Below are 18,522 nucleotides of genomic sequence, written 5' to 3'. Positions count from 1 at the left end.
AGCTTTCTGGTATGGTTGCTTGTTAAAGTAGGCATTATAGTACACTTTTTATCCCCTATTTTAAGCCTTGTTGAAATCAACCTGTTTGAGAGGGAAGTCACTTTCATGCAACTGTTGTCAGCATACTTTGTCATTCTATTCAGACCTGTTTAGTGGTGAACTATTAAAGTGACTAGCGACAAATGTATCAAGTTTTTCTGGAACATGTTGTTTTCTCCGGACACTCCGGTTTCCTCCCACATCCCAAAAACATGCATGAATTGGAGACTCTAAATTGCCCGTAGGTGTGAATGTGAGTGCGAATGGTTGTTTGTTTGTATGTGCTCTGCGATTGGCTGGCAACCAGATCAGGGTGAACCCCGCCTCCTGCCCGATGATAGCTGGGAGAGGCTCCAGCACGCCCGCGACCCGCGTGAGGAGAAGCGGCTCAGAAAATGGATGGATGGATGTTGTAGACTATGAGAACACAATAAGGCATGTGCAAAGCTGCCCCTGTCTGACCTCCCCATTATTTGCACTTGTGAAGGCAGCACTTCATCCCAAAGCCACCAAATTTCACTTGTAAATTCCGTGTCCGTCCATGTGGAGCATTGCAGGGGACACAAACACAAATTAAAAAACCCCAAGTCCATAACCGAACAATCAAGCACAGTGGTTCTTTGAGATACGAGATCAATTCGGTCCGTGAAGGAGGGGGGGTTCTGTAAAGTAAATAGCACTCTACAGTACAATATTGTACAAACAGAAAAATTTAAGCGAAGCTAAAGAATTTAACAGTTTTTCCCACATTTTTTGCTTCACTTCAATGGACATTGTGCTGCTCCATTGTGCCTTGGCCACCTGCGGGCTGTATTACACAGTCAAACTGACACAGAGACAGTCCACAGTAAACTGCAGTTATATGAGTCATTTTCAGAGAGGATAAAGAATATATGCCTGGGAGTATTGTTATATTGTCTGTCAAGATGTGTAGCTGCACCCTTTGTTTTCAAATAGCCATAACCACAACACTGATGCTATTCGTTAGCCAGTCTGTATCGTTTTGTATGGTTTGTTAGCATTGAGCTAAACAAACTTACCAAAAGCAAAGCTGTGTGATTTATGATTTTTTTTTTAAATACACAATGCACAATTCTCTTTGATTTAGGTTTAATTTAACAGTAAACTTTCAATTTGGAAAAATTGCCCCTTTAACTAAGGTAAAATATTGTCCGCTAAGTTTGTAAGTTTCCCACCCGGATTGCTCTTGGATATAGTTTAAGTATTTAGAGTCGAATGCTTTACCACTGCGGAAGATTCAATTCACTGATACTTGTGCTTCATTTGCATAAGTTAAATGACATGTATTGCTCAGGATAAACATGCATCATCCCAGTTACAATCACGGACATACAGTTGAGCAAAGTCCAGGTTTTCTGATGTAAAGAAAGGACACCACGATAAATCATTTCAAAAGGAATCATTTTAAAAAGAGTCTGAACTCTAACCTGTACAATTCAAATGAAAAAGATACAAAAGCCTGCTTGTGCCAGTATTATTCTGTTGACCTTTTTCTTCAACTAGAACTGGGGCACTTGTGAATACTTCCAAATACCAGCCAAATTTTTTCGTGTTAAAATGATTTATTGAGATTTCTATTTGTATTTTTTGGGGGGGAAATGTAGTTTAATAGGTGTGTGTTCACATTCGGCATTCGCTCTAAGACCCTGTACGAGTGTTTGTGTGTTTCCAATATGCACTGTTAATCTCACCTGTTTCCTCAGGGCCTCAAATGCAGCACTGATCGTGTGGACGCGGGTTCTCTCACGGGCATTAGCTAGGAGCCTCCTTGTCTGCTGGACGGCTTTGACCTCTGGAAGACGTCCGGTTCCGTCGACGCCCATTCCGACCTTCTTCCTAGAAGACTCCTGGCATGAGGGGGCGAGAGAAGATCACGGGAGGTGGTCCAGCCCTACTATTTATCAATCTGGTCAAAACTAGCATCAGCAGGCACATGCACACATACTGTAGCTCTTTTGTGGTGCTCAAGCACCTGCCTTGTTGCTGCAGCAAAAATTCACACTACAGAAATAATATAGACATGCAAGCTTTTTACTGTACCTTAGGTGAGTGGCCCTGATGCTCTACATGTTCACGGCCTTGAGGGTTCAGAGGGGTTTGAGAGACGGGCCGAGGTGTAGTTTGGCCTGACATTGATGGGTCCATGGAGAAGGTTTGGTGGTTGGGTGAAAGGCTGAGAACGTTGCTGGATGACATTGTTACGGGGAAGGTGAGGCGGGGGCCCGCTCTGAATCGGTTTGAGAGGGGCTGAGATATCGCCGCGGGCCAGTGGACGATCTCTCGATTGGGCAACGACGAGGTGGCTAACTGAGACAGTTTGGAAGTGATGGCGCTCCCGATCCTCATGTCTAAAGCACCGCTCTGCGGCGGCGCTAGCATGACACCCGGTACACCTGATAGGATCCCGGTGGCACTCTCCTCATGTGACACGGCGAGGTGTCTGTGGAGCGGAGCCAACCTGCTGACATTACACGGCTCCATATGAGGGTCCTCCGGCGTGTCCCCATCTGATGTGGCCACTGTGTATGCTTTCAACCTTTCAGGTTCAAAGCCACTGAAAAGTTTTTTAGGCTCGCGAGACTTTCTCTTGAACTTTTTGTGAGAGCCTTGCATCGGGATAATCACTGGGTCCTTGCAGGGGGATTTAATCCAGTTATTGGCAAGTGGATGGGGGTCCTTCATTTCTCAACCAATTACTGTAATGACCCAAGAAAAGTGTAATCAAAGCAAAATGCGACACTTGTTTTGTCTTTTATGGAGCTCCTGGTAAAACCGTGAGCCGCACCGCGCTGACAGTCATGTGTGTTACTTGGACTTTGCCAGCAGGTTTCGTGTGGCTCCACTCTGTCTGCATAGCAGCATCCTGAACAAGCCACCCTCGTACACAAAGCTGTGGAACATATGCGATTCGCCTGCGAGCACAGCGTGGAGAAAGAGAGACATAGCTTTCTCGTCAGTGTGAGGCGTGCTTTCTTTTTGTTTCTCTCTGGGAAAGCAGTCCAGGCGAGCACACACACACACACACACACACACACACAAACTAGAGCTACAGTGAAGTTGTCTGAGTGTGGCTCCAGCCAGTCTGCATAGCAGCACTGTGAATAACCCACACAGTTGCGTGCGCACACACACACACTCATACACAGGAGCTGTAGTCAAGCTGCAGCTGCTGGCCCGAATAGAAAACAGTGCAGCAACACTTTTCGAGAAAGTTCATTATCTTAGTAAAACAACTGAAATTACAAATGAAGAAACTAAACTGCATTCAGTCATGCAAATCTCATGACGGTGTCATCACCAGTGACAGGTCAGAGTGGTGTGACACCATTCAAATGAACTTAGCTCCATACGGTGTCATCCAGCACATGAGGCACTGGGTCTACGTCCCCTGTGGATGGTCACGGACGACAAATCCGTTAATAGCGCCGCTGCCTTGAAGCCGACTATCCAAGTGGTCCACGTAGGTAGAAGCCCACCATGAGAAGAGCAGCATGTGAGCAGCGGTCGTGCAAACATTGAACCTGAGGCTGCCTTGGCGTCTGACTGACTGGCGGGCCTGGCTGCAGCTCTCGCTCACTCTCTCTCTCTCTCTCTCTCTCTCTCTTTCTCTCACTCTCGCTCTCTCTCATATTTTTCCTGAAGACCTTCCACCATGACATCACTCCTACTTCCGGGTGGCAAAAGCCAGAGCTTCCTCCATGGCACCATTCGTAAACAAACCCTTACATGCAGTGGCGTGCAGAATTAGGGGGTGGGCATTCAATCAAAATGTGAATAATGTCCATGCCTGTTGATGAATAGTTTCTGATCGGGAAAAACTGTCAGCACACGCGGAGTCGTGTATCTAGTACATATAGTATAGTACATATTATTATTATTATATTGTCTGGACCAGGGGATCCAAACTTTTTCCTCCGAGGGCCCCATACAGAAAACACACAGTTGTGCTCATATGTTTGATTACCCAGGCAGAATTTGTAAGACGGGTACAATTAAAAAAACATAACCATAAAGAAATTAATGATGGTTGTTGTTGAGTCATCAGTCGTATTAAAAAAAAAAAGCAATATTTCACAAATTCTGCCAGGGTACATATATGCAGTCATACATACCCTTGTCATATTGTAATGAAAGTCACGGCTACACATTTTTCATAGGCTCTAGGTGGCGGTGGCATATTAGAATGAAAGTGTACACCTCTCATAACCTCTAGGCGGCGATGGCATTTTGGAATGAAAGTGGACAGCTTTTTCAAAACCTCTAGATGGCGGCATACATTTATAAAATGTGATTTTGAAATGTGAAATAAAAAGATTTGAAATGTGAAAATAAAAGATTTCGTCTGCATTTTACTCAATGACCAAGAAACATTTTCCTTTTGTCTCATTTTAGTTTTGCATTGAGTGGTTTGACAGTTCTTCAAGAAGTTTCATTCCTTACATTTGTCTCGCAATGAGGTGCTTGTAAGTAAGTGCATCTGCATTTTAATTATATTTAGGATTTTGAGAAATATCTACAAAAATACGAGAAAATGTGTTATTGTGAATAAGTAGTTACGAGAGAGAGATATTACACAAATTTGTAATTTTATATTTTGACTTGGTTTCCTCCTCCTATTTTCTTCTTTTGCGGAACTGTGCGCCCGAGGGCTTAGCTGTCCTTTTCATGATGGGAAAAAATTATCCATAAAATCACCTGCCCTGTTCCGACTGAACGCTCGTTCGCTGACTTGAGATGCGCCCCCACGTCATGTGACGTGACTTGCCAAGTGACAAACGCAGATGGCGCCCTAGGCGACCGCCTATGTCCAGGGCCCGCAATGCCTATACCCATGTATAATGCACACCATTGATTTTAGACTTTTTTTGCAGGGAAAAAATGGGCATTATACACGAGAAATGACGGCATGTGGTTTAGAAATTGTAGTTATTTAAAAAAAGTGCTTTCTGTCAGGCAAAATTTGCCACAAAGGCTGAATCTGGGTAATTACTCTTGTTGTTTGTTGACTCTGTTATTTATTATTATTTTCCAAAAATGTTAAAAATGATTATTTATGCTTTGTACTGGGTTTTGGTCTTGATTTTGTTGGTGCGTTCATTGTTTGCTCATCAAATCCCTGTACTCACCTGGTCGCGTCAGTTTGTTTCGTGTTCAGCCTATCAGCTCGCTCCAATCCTCATGTCCAGGTCTGATCACGTTTACTCGTCAGTCTGTGTTTCCATTATATTGTCTTCTGTCACATGTTTATATGTTCGTTAAAAAGCGAGCAATCAATAAGATTTACAATTGCCAGAAAATGAACGACATGAACCCTTTGACTTCTCTGTATGAATGTATAAATTGGTCCGAAAAAGTGATCTAATCTTCATCTGAATCACAAAAATAGACAAATACAACCTTCTTAAACTAATATTACAGAAAGCATTATGTTTCCGTGTTTTTATTAGAGATGCCATGGAAACGTTAGGAGTGCAGGGTGGAAAATGCACGCGAACACCTTGGCTAATGCCTTCTCAAAGAGGTCATTGGGGTCGAGTGTCCGCCAACCTCGAGTCCAATCAATGTGACAAGATATATATATATATATTTTTTTTTTTAGGCTGATGCCGATTCCGATATTTGGCAGAATAAGAGTCACATAGCCGATTAATAAAAAAAACAAAAAAATTTTTTTTTGGGCTTACAATAAAGTAAAAGATAAAATACTTTCTCCTGCCTTGCCTGCGCTCAGGTCCACCTGACGATTCGTGCCATCACGCTGACATTTCTTTCTTGTTGGCAAGCATCTCAATTGATCTGTAGTCTTAGCTTTATAGTCAACTGTTATTTTCTTTCTAGAGTCCGTAACAGCACGCGTGAGATTCCTCTCAGATCATTTTGCCAGCGAATGGAAACCGAAACGGTCAGCTAAAAAAACTCTCATACTGTAAGTTTTTTTTTTTGTTATAGCACTTCACTTTTAATGACCAATGGTGGGGGCTACTGCCATCTCGTGGGGTTATTGCAGCACTGCATAAAAAAAAGAATACCCATCCTGTACAAATAAACTTAAAACATTGTCATCAAAAAAACGGACACTCGAGTATTATCCTGAAGACAATTGGTTTTGTATGTTTTTGCTGTTCAAGGTCCCCCAAATGTTACACACCTTTTGCAAAGGCGGATTTTTTTTTTGGGGGGAGGGGGGGGGTTTATACTTGCATCGGCTCGCCGAATTGTGAAAGTGTACCCAAGTGTGTTACATTTGTGATAATTCTATTGAGGCGCTCCATTTCAGTAATTAAATGTCGCCCATACCCGACTTGATTCAATTTTCTGAATGTTTATCATTGGCAAGACCCCGCCCTATCTTTACTCGCTGCTCACCATGCGTAGCACCACCCGCACTCTCCGCTCCGGCACTTTTATTAACCTCTTCGTTCACAACTTGTTTGCTCGATCGTTTCGATTTCCTGCCCCAAACAACTTACCTCGATCATCCCGATATCCTTTCAAAAGTTAACGAGGGATACTAAACATTACCACTGCACCTGTGTTTGGCCTGTTATGAACCTTTTATTCATTATATGCTATGATGTAATCTATTATGTAAATACTTACCACTATCACAGTTAGTTGTTTATTTGTTTTGTTTTTATTGTACTTATTGGTATTCACAATGTTCAGCACAGAAATGGAAACAAGCAAATTGGTAGTTGTGCCAACCGCTTCGGTCACACAGACAACGCGAACTTTGGCATCCCTCCCGTGTCTCATCTTGACCCCCAAGCAAGTTATGCTACACGCTTCTTGCGCCAATCAATCATGATTACTCTGCAAAAATGCTAACTCTTCCCAATTTACCTTATTTCTAGAGAAAACATAGCACTGTAGCTCTTTCAAGACAGTTTTGACTTCTTAATTCCCGAAAGACAAAACGACTTGTTTTAAGATGCAACTTAGTTTCGAAATCTTATCAATATCAAGTCAATTCATCGTAGCTCCACTTTTTCCCCACATAAAATAAGTCTTTTTGTCATGCTGAAATTTTAGAAATCAAGTCAAAGCGGCCTTAAAATCAGATCAATTCCCTTGGTGAGACTTTGCGTTTTTTTTTGCAATGTCGAGATGAGAAAGACACGGAGATAAGGAAGGCTCCTTTTCATTAAGTGTCCCAACTGTGCACATACGGCTGCCGCTTCTTCTTGTAGCTGGGCCAGCGGCACACCGGGCAGCAATGTCGACCCGCGTCCAGCCACACCACAATGCACTGCCGGTGGAAGGCGTGGCCGCAGGGCAGACCCATCAGTAGTTCTTCGCTCGCAAAGTTCTCCAGGCATACGACACACTCCGAGCACCGCAGAATGTCACGGGGCCATCCCGACCGGTCGCCACGCTCGCGCCGAGCGAGGCTTTCCGACACCCGGTGGGCCGAGGGGGCGTCGCCGTCCCGGTCGTACGACGTGCTCTCCTGCTGTTCGCTGCTTAGCGAAGGGCACTCACTTGACTCACTGCCGTCTGTATCAGAGCGAGAACTATCAAGCTCCTCTTCCGGCTCGCCCGCACCGCCGCAGCTGAACTTCCACGCGGGCAAAGCTTTGATGTAATCCATGCTCACTAATGGACGGAGCCAGAGGTCAGGGAAAGCCAAACGGTCAAAAAGGAAGTTGGGGTCATCCTCCCAGTCGGATGGCACCCGCTGTAGCGATGCAATCGGGTGGAGCAGATAGGATGTGTACCACTCCCACAAACTGGCCAGCCACTCCAAGTTAGTGCTACTGTCCTCTTGGCTTCCATTTCCACAGCGACGTTTTTTCTCAAAATAATCGACCAGCAGGCCGTGGGCCAGGTAGGTGGACAGAAAGAGAGCCGGGTGGGAAGAATAGAAGGTCCAGTCGGCTCTCACCACGCTAGCCAGTGTGGTGGTGTCGGCGTAGCGGAGAGCCTTCAGGCTGTAACCGTAGAGACCGTCCAGGTAGGACAGCTGGAGGAGAGCCTTGGCGGAAAGAGGTGACCAAATATGAAATGAAATATCAACTCCGGGGTCACTTTCATATCATTTGATCAAGAACGGTAAACACGGAAAATCCGTTCATTTTTATTATTTGAGCAGTTGTCATCCAGGAAAACGGCATCATTGTTTCCCTCAATAAAGTCAGATTTTTTCCACTTTTACTGCCAAAACATCTTTGCCATATGAAGTTACCATATGTTTTCTGAAAACATTTTTGGAGACAGGATTTTTCTTCTCTCGGTTAATATGTCCTGTCCAAGAAAACTAACACAAATCTTCATCCTGGGCAATGTTCACACTGCAGGTCAATTTGATTAGTATTATTATTATTTTTTTAATGTATCTGAATTTTTCATGTCAATGCGAACAGTACAATTCCGATTTTTTTCCTGTCCGACTCAGGCCTCTTTGGTACGTATATTTACTCTACGGTAAATCAGACAAGGATCCGATGCGAGTGCAGTATGGATTCTCACGTCGCGCTCATCCAACCTATACATCAAGGGTGTCAAACTCATTTTTGTCACGGGCCGCATCGTAGTGATGACTTCCTGTAGCGGAGGGCCGCTACAACTGTGAACCCATAGAAATGAAAGATGACCTCCTTCACGTTCAGTATACACAATAGTCAGTTTTGACATCAGAAGCCTATAAAGGCATGTTTTTCAACTATTACACATCTTTTCAAACAAAAAAATGCTTGCAAATATCTCAATGGTATTACACCACAACACAATGAGCAATTTTGATCTGCTTTCGCGGGCCACATCAAAGGATGTGGCGGGCCAGATCTGGCCCCCGGGCCACCAGTTGGACACCCGTGCTACACATCATCAAAAATTAATCAACAAAACCGACACGCCACAAAAGCAATAGCGGACAAAGGAGTCGAAAACAGTCAGTGGCAAAAAGAAGATGCTTTCGAACTGATCAATACAAGAAACGGCAAAGTTAGCGCCGAGTTGCAGAAAATGCGTGAAATCGCCGCAAATGCGTCATGACGAGAACTCCGCGAGGGGCCACGCTTACTTCTGTAAACGCGTCGCCCGGTGTTTGCGCTCATGGGCAGCGTGACACACGCGTGCGACGTCACAGCCTCAATCCGTCCACGGTAGAAGTCACTTTTGTTTTGGGAACGTGAATGACGACAGAAAATGATCCGATTTAACAAAAATTCCAAATCGGTGTGAACGTAGCCTACGTGTCGAGAGGGGTCCTTTTTTGGGGGGGTTCTTTCTTTGTCACCGACGCCATCTTTACCGTCAAAACGCCACTCGAGGGATTCAGAAGCAATTGTTTTATTTATTACTTTTGTCAGTTTCAAATGATTTCAGCGACCATTACGGGTTTTCTCTTTCCCACGCGTGTAACCGTCATTGAAGTAGAAGCCGTTAATGGGCTACGAATGCGCAATGAGAGGCTTTTTTTTTATTTTTATTTTTTTTTAAGAAACATTTTCCTACCAGAAACGGAAGCCAAGACACCAACAGGATGGAGTTATAGGTCCCAAGTGTTCGGATGAGAACAACAAACCGTTTCACTGTTGCTCCCTGCGCACAAAAGTTTTCACCGTGAATGTACACATCATCGATCGAAACAGATGGGAGTACTAGGATCATGTATTGTGGAGCGGAGGTCAGTCTACCTGTGTAATAAAGAGATCCATCCAAGCCAGCAGGTTGATGAGGACAAGACTGAGGACAAAAAGGTCATTGACCTCTGGTTGGACCGAACGCAGGAAGGTGTCCATGGCTGCGACAGACAAGAACTCACCAGTACTGCCGAGAACGAACGAACAAACAAAAACATTAAAAGAGGAACAACAATGTCTTTTTTGTTTCAACCATGTCATAGGATCACCTGTTGCCATAGTGATATATGCCCTCCGGCATCTTCAGGATGTAGGCGGGGCTCTGCGTCACACCAATCTCCAATAGGCTGCTGCGGTTGTCCCAGTGACTTACGTCCACAAATATAAACTCGATCCTGCCGGTGAACTTAACAGACAGCGAGGAGAAGAAAACCGGCGGCTGCGGCAGCGGCGCGAACAGAAACATCTTTAACGGGTGGAGCGGGTCGGGGCGCCACTCCGCCAGCAGGTTCTCCGAACGACACAGCGTCTTCATGTGGTGAGACATATGCGAGGTCATCCAACGGAAGATATGCTCGGGTTCAACGCGACGGCCGTTGTATTCTTTCAGAACGACTTTGCCCTTAGATGCTGACGTCTGTGGAACGGACATGACGAGCGTGGAACGTTGCCAGCCACGTCTGACACATGACCTTGCGGAAAGAGCAGAGGACAGTTTCACACTCGTAAATTCCTCTTTGCAATTTGACGTGTGAAGACGAGATGGGGCGCTCGATAGTTATCCGTCTCGACAACTGAGACGCGTGCGGTGGATTGAATTTGGGGAAATGGAAAATACTAGGCCGATGTTTAGGGACGGGCGAGTACCGACGACGGGTATCGGGACCAGGCCCATCTGGCGGAGGCTGCCGAAATGACACCCGTTTCTCTTGTTCAGGTCAGCTTTTGATGCCAAGTTGCCAATGGTTTATCAATCAAAGGTTACAAACTGTAAACTGAATAGCAGACACGGATGAGAGAGCACCTTTAAATTGAATGTGACGTCACCATTGGTCAAAATTTAGGGCATGAGCCGCTGTTTATTTGAACCTCGAAAGCAAAAATATCTGTGAACGGGTAGCCGAGTCAACGGCAAAAAATAAATAAATTTAAAAAAAATAATTTTAAAAAATTAAAATAAATAAATAAAATAAAAAATAAAAAAAATCACTCCCAAAAAACTAAAATCTTCCATTTTCTGTTGTATGGTGAATGTTTTGAGTTACTAAAGTATCATGAGACATTGTTTTGGCAGCTTTTCTTTTTTAGTCTTATTACGAGTCATCATTAAAGAAGCGTCTATTGCTTCAACGTGTGAATTCGGAATTGTTCAGTTCCAATAACTATTGTTCATTTATGAGAAATAAGTAAGAATAAATCAAACATTGGAAAGAAGAAATGACATTGCGCTCTTGAATGTTTGCCTTCATTGCAATGTTGCGGTTCCCACCTGTGGTCATGGGAGCAGTTAAATGTTCCAGTTCGGATTCCGAACTGTGACACTTTCTGTACCATCTTCCCCCAGTTGGACTTACTGAGCAGAGCTTCTCGGTCCTGAGCAATGACCTGCACAGACACGCAACCGTGTTTCAAAACAGAGTCAGCACAGTGGCGTACATAGGGCATCCAAATTATTGGGGCATCCAAATGGGTCCAGGTGGCCTCTGAAACCCAGTTTACCTGAACCAACCAGATGCCGTCTTTAGTGTCCTCCACTAATTCATAGAAGTGCATCTCTCCACTGAAGTGTGTGCTGCTGCCATCGCCTCCCTCGGTTTGCTCGGTCTCCTTCTTGATGGCGGAATACAACTCCCCGTGTGTCAGCTCTCCTGTGGTTTTGAGAAGAACTTCTTTTCTCATCAAATGCTGTTGAGCTCAATGATGCGTGACAATTATACAATGGACGCAATTTTGAATGAAACTCAATAACTGGTTGTCATCATTTAGTCTCCTAACCATAAACAAATCAGTAGGCCTATTGTAGAAAAGTTTGTATTTTTAACAACAATAAAGAATCTAAAATGGAAGCAGAAAAGTGAAGTACTAATGAAAAGGGGGGGGGGGGGGGGGGGGGAGCAATTTTATTTCACTGTTGCCTCTTTCAGTTGTTTTTTGTGGATTACACCCCTTAGTCTCTGCTTTAGTAAGAAAATACATGCTCTATAGGGTTTTCGTCTGGCGATTGACCTGGCCAGTTTAAAACAACTTTTGCACCTGATGCCTCGGCCTGGCCTCTGACTTGGAGGGGCATAGACCTCTTCTCATAGGGCCCTCCTCCTCTTCCCATTATGCTGTGCTGGGTGCATCCCTGTTGGGAGGTTGGGGGTTACTGGTTCTGGGTGTATTGGGTGGGTGGGGCATTCCTCTGCCCTGCTTGCAACACAGTTTTCATACATTACTTACTTTCTGGAGTGGGGCTCAGAGGGTGCAAGGTCATTAGGGCTTCTGTCCGAGGAGCAGTGTCCTGTAGCCTTCTTACCAGACTCCCACGGGCTTTACCTGGCAATTTTGCACTGAACTAGACTTTGGAGTCCAGTGGTTGAATGTATGCGTTGAAATGACTACTGATCTCCTACTTTGGACCATCAGTAGACAATAAGCACTGAAACTTTGAAGATCAGTATTAAACTGTACCTGTGAGGAAGCTGACAAGGAACACCTACACAGGCTTTCTGACCTTTGTCCTTTGTGACTGGAACTCAAACATGTCAGAGATCATTTACAAACATTTTCCTCATAAGATTGTGACACCAAAGAACAATTTAAAGATTAGCTCATTCCTGGATGAAACTGTAACAAGTATGAAGAGACTTGTAAACTAAAATAAAACTACTCTGCCATTAAATATTGTTTCACAGATATGGTTTGAAGTAACGTGTGTAGTGTATAATAAATGCAGCCATCCTTTTTCTGTACCGCTTATCCTCACTGGGATTGCAGGCGTGCTGTAGCCTAGTTAATTGGAGACTCTAAATTGCCCCTAGGTGTGTATAATACATGTTCATGCTAATTTGGTCAAATTCATTTGTGTGCAAAATAGATAACAACCTGCCAAACCCTTTTTTATGGCACAGCAAAGCTGGGCATACACTGTAGAATTCTATCAGCGTTAGTTCTAAATTGCAACCAATTACTTAAGTAGAAGTACAGTCACTTGTGTTTAAAAAAAAAAAGTGGTAAAAGCAGACGTTCTTGTTCAACTACTGTACTTAATATATACATAAATTCATAAAAAGTCGACAAACCCCTTTTCAAATGCCAAGTTTTCTATAAAAAAAATAAAAATAAATAAAATCAGACCAAGATTAATAATTTCTAAACTTTTTCTACTATTAATGTGACCAATAACCGGTTGAGTTCCACTGTAAGCAACATTTTAAAAGTACAGACTCTGAAATGCACTTGCAGCTTGGGTTCTGTTCTTCACCCGTCTTCCTCCAAACCCTTGGACCTTGATTCCCGAATTAAAGGCACTCTTTACTTTCATCAGAAAAGAGGACCTTGGACCACCGGCCGACAGTCCAGTCCTCCTTCTCCTCGGCCCAGTTGAGACGCTTCCTACGTTGGCTCAGACTCAGAAGTGGCTTGACCCGAGGAACCCGACAGTTGTAGCCCATCTCCCGGATGCATCTGAATGTGGTGGTTTTTGAAGCTGTGACTCCCGCCTCAATCCACCCTTTCAGGATCTCTGCTAGATTCTTGAATCTTCTCTGTTTGATAATCCGCTGACGCCCACGGTCATCTCTTTTTCTGGTGCATGTTCTCCTGCCACATTTTGTCCTTCAGCTAGACTTTCCATTGATAAGCTCGGACACGGCACTCTGTGAGGAGCCAGCCTCCTTGGCTATGAACTTTTGTGGTTTACCTATCCCATGGAGGGTATCAATGATGGTCTTCTGGCCTGTTGTCAAGTCTGCAGTCTTCCCCATATTGAACCCAACTGAGACAATTGAACCAAACTGAAGCAATTTAATGACACCTGGGGAAACCTGTGCAGGTGCTTTGAGTTTAGCAGAGGATTGGTGTGACACACTCCATATATAACATTTATGGCCTGCAAAATTTGGGCTGATTTCTTCACAGCATTCTAATTTTTTGAATTCCTGATTTCGTGGGAAGCCCAAATTATGTAAAAAAAAAAAAAAATCAACAATACTTGAAATTGTTTAAATTGTGGGCCCTGAATGTATAATCCATGAAAGTTTAACTTTGTGAATGTAATAATGGAAATAAATAAACTTTTCCATATTCATTTTTTTTGGAAAGGGTCTGCATTATCTCCATGGTGACTCAGTAAACATGAAATATGATGAAAAATTGTCCATGCATTCCTGAGTCCAAAACATTTTTCTGTCGAGGGGCCTTGAATTCAGGTCATTCCAATTTCTCAAGCTTATCTTTCCGCTCCTCAGCCAGCGCTGTCAACATTACAAACGCGTGCTCTCACAAGTGGGTCTTCTAGATGGAGGCAACAGATCAGAGGAAAGCCAAATATGGACAAAGCAGATACAAAACTGGGTCAAACAGAAGTAGCTGTCAAAGGGGTCTTTTCTGGACACTCGTATGACAAAACCAATTAAATGAAAGTGCCACTTTTATACGACGTCCATGTTAGCGAGTCACTGTGTGGAGGTCTACATAGCCAAAATTTAAGTTTCCATTTTTGGTCGATGGTGATCATCATCTCTCGTTTTTTGTAGCGCGAAATGTGGAGGCTCTGTTTGTTTTGCCACGTCTAGTTCTGTCGCATTTTGAAGCTTCAAACCTGGAGGGCTTCAGCTGGCCCCTGCTCCAGTGTGTCCACTAACGTGTATGTGTTCACTGTGATGGATAAAATGCAGAGAACAAATTGTGTGTGCATGCATGCATGCATGTTCATGACAATAAAAGGTGGTGATTCTTCTTCTTCTTGTAATGTGGTTTGGGGTTGTCTCGCTGAAATAAGCAGAGGCGTCCATGAAAAAGACGTTGCTTGGATGGCAGCATACGTTTCTCCAAAACCTGTATGTACCTTTCGGCATTAATGGTGCCTTCACAGATGTGTAAGTTACCCATGCCATTGGCATTAACACAGCCCCATACCATCACAGATGCTGGCTTTTTAACTTTGTGTCCATAACATTCCGGATGGTTCTTTTCTTCTTTGGACGGGAGGACGCGACGTCCACAATTTCTAAAAACAATTAGAAATGTGGACTCGTCGGACCACAGAACCCTTTTCCACTTTGCATCAGTCCATCTCAGATGAGCTCGGGCCCAGAGAAGCCGGCGGCGTTTCTGGGTGTTTTTGTTAAATGGCTTTTGCTTTGCATAGTAGAGTTTCAAGTTGCACTTACGGATGTAGCGCCAAAATGTATTTACTGACATTGGTTTTCTGAAGTGTTCCTGAGCCCATGTGGTGATATCCTTTCCACATTGATGTCGGTTTTTGATGCAGTGCCACCTGAGGGATCGAAGGTCACGGGCATTCAATGTTGGTTTTCGGCCTTGCCACTTACCTGCAGTGATTCTCCAGATTCTCTGAACCTTTTGATGATATTATGGACCGTAGATGATGAAATCCCTAAGTTCCTTGCAATTGTACGTTGAGGAACATTGTCCTTCAACTGTTGGACTATTTTCTCACGCACTTGTTCACAAAGAGGTGAACCTCGCCCCATCTTTGCTTGTGAATGACTGAGCAATTCAGGGAAGCTCCTTTTCTACCCGATCATGGCACCCACCTGTTCCCAATTAGCCTGTTCACCTGTGGGATGTTCCAAACAGGAGTTTGATGAGCATTCCTCAACTTTTTTGCCATTTGTCCCAGCTTTTTGGGAACATGTTGTAGCCATCAAATTCTAACATAATCATTATTTGCTAAAAACAATAAAGTTGATCAGTTTGAACATGAAATATCTTGTCTTTGTAGTGTATTCGATTAAAATATAGGTTGAACATGATTTGCAAATCATTGTATTCTGTTTTTATTTATGTTTAACACAACGTCCCAACTTCATTGGAATTGTGGACCGCCTCCATTTGCGGCAGGTACGGACAGGGCTGCACCGCGAATCGCAAAAATCTGCAGATAACTGACACCCATTATAATTGCAAGGATTTTTATTTCTTTTTTTTTACCCAAACGAGGGCTTGAATAAGCCGGGATAAACCGCCAATAAGCATGTTCGGGGTTGGCCCAGGACTCCACTGTACACCATTCATAAATGTAAATTTCTGTTCATATGTTGTACGGCTTTGTCCATTGCACTTCAGATAAAAGTCGCACCAAAGAGTCTTTGGTCCATTTGTGCAATGTTTAGTCGTACTCACTACAGGGGGCTGTTTCACCCCAGGGGAAAAAAAACGCACCCCGTTTAGGTGTCGCTGCTGTACCAAAAGGATTCCCAGTCAACCTACAATCGGTTTTGTCAATCCAATCCATTCCTCTTTTGCTGAGGCTCAACCTTTAAAGAACCTTTTGACACGGACTTTCCCATAATGTGTTATGCTTTATAAACTAAACGGGGGGGGGGGGGAAGGCGGCGACCCTCTGCTCCGAGAAGCGACCTTTCCCAAGCGTAAAGGAGGCTGTGCAGCGCACTTCGCGGAACGCGTACCTGATTTGTGGAGCAGCTGGCTGACGTCCTTCTTCTCGGCCAGGCCGGCGTAGCCCAGGCCTCGACACTCCAAGATGGTCTTGAGCTTCTTGACGCTCAGCGAAAGCGGGTCGACCAGCTGCGTGGCGAACACTCCGGCCTCATACCAAACCGCCGCCTCGAATATCCGCGCGAGCGTAAACAAAAGCACGAAATACAAGAGCAAGAAGAACAACTTGAGCCACATCGTGCGGCTGGACCGGGCCGCGGCGCAATTCCTCCGTCAGGCTCGGCGCACGTCCGCACATGGGCTTTGCGAATCGGCCGGAGCTGCCACTTTCTCGGAAGGAACTCCTCGCGTCGTGCGGGGGAGGGAGGCGCCTGCCCCTTAGCTTAGCACTTAGCCACTCGCGGGCCTCGACGGCGGATTCTCGCGTCGGCTCGCACGGCGCCCGACCAGCTACGCGAGCGCACTCAAGACGGGGACGCAACCGAGTCCGGATCGCGCATCTTCCAATCAATCGCAAAACAAAACCGACGCAATTCCACGCAAGAACTTGCTCCGATCAGCTGACGTCGGGACGCCGGCGTCATTTCCGGCCGCGGCATTGCATAAAGACCTTTCAAAATAAAACATCGGGGCCCGCCACGAAAACCAAGTCGTTGTTCGTATTTCGGCAGGCAGAAAAGCTACTGCACCAAAACCTTTGCAATTTTCCCAAAAATCATTTTGCCATTTGTTGAAAGTGTCCTTGACAAAACAGTGGCAGAATATCATTATGAAAAAAATTGTGTTCTGTGGTTTCTGGCCCCAACTTGTGCCTCTAACGTGATTTGCAAGAACCCACCGCACGCAATCGGGCCTTGTTCCTTGTTCATTATGGAGCGTTATTAAAAGAGTAAATATTACTGGTTTGAAGGGTTGTTCCTGATATGAGCTGTCTGCAAGTGCACAACAAATAGAATAGAATAGAATAGAATCACCTTTCATTGTCATGAACAAATGTGGGAAAAAAAAGAAATCACATTGTATGATTTTTAAACAATTTATTTGTATACTCTTGTGGGAAAAAAATATTTGGACACCTACCAACCAGCAAGAAGGTGGAAACATCATGCTTTGGGGCTGCTTTCCCACAAAGGGGACAGGACGACTGATCCATATTAAGGAGAGGATGAATGGGGCCATCTTTTTGTGAGATTTTGGCAAAAACCTCTTTGCCTCCATAAGAGCATTGAAGATGGAACGTAGCATGACAATGACCCCGAGCCCATAGCCTGGGCAACTAAGGAGTGGCCCCATAAGAAGCATTTCAAGGTCCTAGCCAGTCTCCAGACCTCAACCCAAAGGAAAATCTATGGAGGGAATTGAAAATCCGTGTTGGCCAGCGACAGCCCTAATGCATGACAAAACAGAGTCAGCTGCCAGGAGGAGGTCGTCGGTGAGCTTGAGGAGCGCTGCTGCTGCGCTACGGCGGGGACGGACGCCAGACCGGAATTGTTCATAGAGATGATTGGAAGTCAGGTGGGAGTTGAGAGAAAGGGTACAACTCTCCCGGGGCCCCGAACATTTGGGGGGCCCTGGCTGTCCGGAGGGCTGATGACTGTAAATGAAAGTCACAGTCATCGGCCCTCTGACAAAAACCAGAACAACAATGTGGTCCTTGTCACCCCTGAGACTGTTGTTTGATTCCAAAATGTAAAGGGGGGACAAAAACCAAAACAAAACACTCATTAGCCAAAAGAACAGGAAGTCCAGGCTGGAATTTGATTTCAAAACGAAAGTAGCGGTACTGTACAGAGTCGCGCGTAAAAAAACTTGAGATATTTTGATTGTTAATTATTTTACAATTGTACCACCAAAAAAGGACATGATGGAGAATACGTTTGGATAAAACAAGCTTCGGCAAGTTATTGAGAAACCAGTGGCTGTGAGACAGCTATAAGGCAATATAAAGATTCATCTTTTTTATTTAAATGGTATTTTAATACGGCCAACTGGTTAGAGCGTCTGCCTCACAGTTCTGAGGAGCGGGGTTCAATCCCCGGCCCCGCCTGTGTGGAGTTTGCATGTTCTCCCCGTGCCTGCGTGGCTTTTCTCCGGGCACTCCGGTTTCCTCCCACATCCCAAAAACATGCATGCTAGGTTCACTGACAACTCTACATCGCCCGTAGGTGTGAATGGTTGTTTGTTTGTATGTGCCCTGCGATGGGCCGGAAAGCAGTTCAGGGTGTACCCCGCCTCCTGCCCGATGACAGGC

General features: G+C 44.7%; 2 protein-coding genes across 4 annotated transcripts in view; both read right to left on the bottom strand.

Annotated features, from left to right (window-relative positions):
- atoh8 (atonal bHLH transcription factor 8) overlaps positions 1-3,768 on the bottom strand; it is a 31,776-nt gene extending 28,008 nt beyond the window's left edge. Inside the window, exons 1-2 of the mRNA XM_061787242.1 lie at positions 2,101-3,768; positions 1,752-1,907 (exon numbers count right to left, since the gene is read on the bottom strand). Of these exons, the coding sequence (XP_061643226.1) occupies positions 1,752-1,907; positions 2,101-2,742 (798 nt within the window). The 5' untranslated portion in view covers positions 2,743-3,768. The remainder of the gene's footprint in view (positions 1-1,751; positions 1,908-2,100) is intronic.
- A 2,907-nt stretch (positions 3,769-6,675) lies between these two features.
- rnf103 (ring finger protein 103) lies at positions 6,676-16,873 on the bottom strand. 3 transcript variants are annotated; one of them, XM_061787231.1, is made up of 7 exons: positions 16,283-16,872; positions 11,364-11,512; positions 11,134-11,249; positions 9,914-10,336; positions 9,699-9,831; positions 9,517-9,603; positions 6,676-8,035 (listed from the first exon to the last, which is right to left on the bottom strand). In XM_061787231.1, the coding sequence occupies exons 1-7, from the start codon at positions 16,506-16,508 to the stop codon at positions 7,205-7,207; spliced, it is 1,965 nt and encodes a 654-aa protein (XP_061643215.1). In that variant the 5' UTR covers positions 16,509-16,872; the 3' UTR covers positions 6,676-7,204. The 3 variants fall into 3 exon arrangements, with proteins under 3 accessions (XP_061643215.1, XP_061643217.1, XP_061643214.1); XM_061787233.1 differs by lacking the exon at positions 16,283-16,872 and adding exons at positions 11,898-11,991; positions 12,087-15,400 and having other exon boundaries at positions 11,134-11,512; XM_061787230.1 differs by having other exon boundaries at positions 11,134-11,512; positions 16,283-16,873.
- Positions 16,874-18,522: the final 1,649 nt, after the last annotated feature.

Source organism: Phyllopteryx taeniolatus, chromosome 10, assembly GCF_024500385.1.
Source record: "Phyllopteryx taeniolatus isolate TA_2022b chromosome 10, UOR_Ptae_1.2, whole genome shotgun sequence".
Classification (NCBI taxonomy): domain Eukaryota; kingdom Metazoa; phylum Chordata; class Actinopteri; order Syngnathiformes; family Syngnathidae; genus Phyllopteryx; species Phyllopteryx taeniolatus.
The sequence above is the reverse complement of the archived record's forward strand: the minus strand, read 5'-3'. Positions and strand labels throughout refer to the sequence as shown.